This window comes from Nicotiana attenuata, chromosome 8, assembly GCF_001879085.1.
Source record: "Nicotiana attenuata strain UT chromosome 8, NIATTr2, whole genome shotgun sequence".
Lineage (NCBI taxonomy): Eukaryota > Viridiplantae > Streptophyta > Magnoliopsida > Solanales > Solanaceae > Nicotiana > Nicotiana attenuata.
This window is the reverse complement of record NC_031996.1, coordinates 32,222,681-32,226,485: the sequence shown is the minus strand read 5'-3', so window position 1 is coordinate 32,226,485 and position 3,805 is coordinate 32,222,681. Positions and strand designations below refer to the sequence as shown.

Here is a 3,805-nt window from a genome sequence, read left to right as displayed (position 1 = left end):
CCACCCGCTCCTATTTCAATTATCTTGTGGTAGGCGTACCACTCGCTCCCATTTCAATTATCTTGTGGTAGGCGTACCACCCGCTCCCATTTCAATTATCTTGTGGTAGGCGTACCACCCACTCCCGTTTCAATTATCTTGTTGTAGGCGTACCACCGCTCCCATTTCAATTATCTTGTGGTAGGCGTACCACCCGCTCCCATTTATAAGCCAACAATAATCACAAGGAATCCTGATCAAGGAAACAATAATATGAAGCAAACATCCCGGCAAGGGAACAATGATATCTCAACAATATCCCGGCAAGGGAACAATAATATCAAACAAACATCCCGGCAAGGGAACAATGACATCTCAACAATATCCCGGCAAGGGAACAATAATATCAAACAAACATCCGGCAAGGGAACAATGATGATAAAAACATGTGAGGCACAATAAACCACAACAGAGTCATAACAATTTATAACACAAGACTCATGAGCATGCTTGACACCGACGTATAAATATTCGTCGTCATGCCTATACGTAGTACTCCACAATTAACACGTAGCAAATAGATACAACTCCTAATCCCTCAAGCTAAGGTTAGACCAAATACTTACCTCGATGCCACGAACACAATTCACGATTCAATTATAACTTTACCCCTTGATTCCACCACCAATTCGCTCGTATCTAGTCACAAGTTACTTAATTATATCAATAAACGCTAAATGAATCAACCCCAATGCATGAAAATGAGTTTTCCAAAGTTTTACCCAAAAAGTCAAAAATTGCCCCCGGGCCCACATGGTCAAAACTTGAGGTTCGAACCAAAACCCGATCACCCATCCCCCCACGAACTCAAATATATAATTTATTTTGAAATCGGACCTCAAATCGAGGTCCAAATCCCCAATTTTTGAAAAAAACCTAGGTTCTACCCAAACACCCAATTTCCCCCATGGAAATTATTGATTTGAAGTTAAAATCATGTTAAAAGATATTAAGAATTGAAGAAAGTTAGTTAAAAACGACTTACAATTAATTTGGAGAAGAATAAATCCTTGAAAAATCGCCTAAGTGTGCTTATGTTCTGAGAGAATGTGAAAAATGGGTTTAAAATCGTCTAAGTATAAAGGTTGCAGGCCTCAGATGTGGGAATTGCGAACAGGGGTTCGCAATTGCGAACGCCGACCTCCGCTGATATGGGAATTGCGAAACAGGGTTCGCAAATGAATCTGGATTTTTCGCATTTGCGAAAGGAAGGTCGCATTTTCGACTTCCGCATTTGCGACATATAGGCCGCATTTGCGATCATAGAAGATTTTGGGCGGGGGTCGCATTTGCGACGGGTACTACGCATTTGCGAAGAAGGCTGCCAGGTCACTTCTCGCATTTGCGATGGATGGCTCGCATTTGCGAGCTCGCATTTGCGAGACAATGCGAAGCCTGCAGGTGAGAAACACACTAGCAAATTTTTAAGTTCAAAATGCACCCCGCGGCCTATCCAAAACTCACCCGAGCCCTTGGGGCTCCAAACCAAATATACACACAACCTCAAAAACATCCTATGGACTTATTCGTGCACTCAAATCACCAAATAACATCATGAACATCGAATTAAACCTCACGATCAATGAAATTTCTCAAAACTTCTTTAAACGTCAAATTTGCATTTAAGGTCCGAATCACGCCAAACGGATTCTGTTTCTCACCAAACTTCACAGAATTACCCTAAATCATATATAAGACCCTTATTGGGCGTCGGAACCAAAATACGGGCCTGATACCAACATGTTCTAATCAAAATTCATTTCCAAACCTTATAAGCAATTCTAGAAAATAATTTTTTTTAAAAATTCATTTCTCGGGCTTGGGACCTCGGAATTCGATTCCGGGAATACGCTCAAGTCCCATATTTTTTACGGACCTTCCGGGACCGTCAAATCACGGGTCGGGTCCTTTTATCCAAAACGTTGACCGAAGTCAAATTAATTCATTTTATAGTCAATATTTACCATTTTTCACAGATTTTTACATATAGGCTTTCCGGCTACGCACCCAGATTGCGCACACAAAGCGATGTGATGCTAAAAGAGGTTTTAAGGCCTCAAAACGCAGAATTTAATTTAAAAACAAGTGATGACCTTTTGGGTCATCACAGAAATAGTGCAAAAGCACCATTAAAATTCCCTCTCCTCTTTTCCGTTTCCCTTTTGATTTGAAATTCCAAAAAAGTTTAATCTTAATAATATTTAGGATATTTGTTTTAGTGATTGATCACATCTTTGTAGCGATATGACATGGTTTGGTACTTGTTGCTTTTCTTTAACATCATGTCGGTGGCGAAGGAGGAATTTCTCTAAAAGTGTTCAAATTTGACAGAAGTGAAATAAAAAATTCCCGATAAAGGGAGTTTAATATATATTATATATCACTAAAATCTAATATTTTACCTATATATACAATATAATTTTGACGAAGGGCGTTCAATTGACCATCCTTAAGCAAATGTAGCTTCGCCCCTGCATTAGGCTACCATCCAATTTAATGTAACTAGCATACCAACCAAAGTTTAATAGATACCATAATAATCCTACCTACACTATTTCTAAACGTCGGTTTCTGAATACTATTTTTTTTCAATAATTTTTTTCTTTAAGTGTTGAGGTTGACATTTATGTATTTATAAACGCACCTACTTTTTATTTATTTATTCTCTTTCATATGACTAGCCATCATTCATGAACCTGGTAGAAGAGATTTGGAGCACTCAAGTTCCTGGAAACCCCATATGGCGGCTACAACAGAAATTGAAACTTCTTAGTAAGAGTCTCACTAGATGGTCGAAAGAGAAGATTGGGAATGTTTTTGAACAAGTTAACATATGGGAAGAAAAAATGGTAAACTTGGAAGAGATTGACATTCTTAACAACACAGATCAATCTAGAGAGGAGCTCAATAAAGGGCAGGCAGAATACATCAAGTGGCTAGGTATGCAAGATGCCATCCTTAGACAGAAAGCGCAGCAGAAATGGTATGAAGAAGGGGATAGCAACACCAAATACTTCTATAGTTTAATTATAAACAGGAGATGTAGGCTCCATCTTCACACGATCAAGGATCATAATGGCTCATGGGTCCAAGGGGATGAAAATATTTCAAAGGTGGTTGTGCATCACTTCAAGCATCTGTTTAACCTTCAGCATCAATTCAGTAATCATGAGGTCGTCAACTGTATTCCTAAATGTATCACTGAGAAAGATAATGATCTGTTCAATGCAATACCTAACGAGGATGAGATCAGAGATGCCGTGTTTAGTATGAATGCTTCAAGTGCAGCAGGACCTGATGGTTTTAATGGCACCTTCTATCAAAAATGCTGGAATATCATCAAGAATGATATTGTAGACTTTGTGTAGAACTTTTTCAATGGCAAAGGCATGACCAAATTCTATAATCATACATGTCTGATTCTAATCCCCAAAGTCGACTCTCCAACCAACTTCTCTGAGTTCAGGCCTATTAGTCTGAGCAACTTCACCAGCAAAATCATTTCTAAGATTCTTTCTAGACGACTGAACCCTATGCTTGAGAAAATAATTTCCATTAACCAAAGTGGTTTCGTCAAGGGCAGGATGATTACTGATAATTTTCAACTAGCACAAGAAATTGTCCACAACATAAGGCAGAACAACAATGGGGGTAATGTGATTAGCAAGCTGGATATGGCTAAAGCCTACAATAGAATGTCGTGGAATTTTCTAATGGCCGTCATGAGAAAATTTGGTTTTTCAGAAGTTTGGGTTGATATCATTTG

At 38.8% G+C, this 3,805-nt stretch overlaps 1 protein-coding gene across 1 annotated transcript; it reads left to right on the top strand.

Moving 5' to 3' along the window:
* Positions 2,730-3,407, top strand: LOC109231634. Its single transcript, XM_019397280.1, has one exon. The coding sequence runs from the start codon at positions 2,730-2,732 to the stop codon at positions 3,405-3,407; it is 678 nt and encodes a 225-aa protein (XP_019252825.1).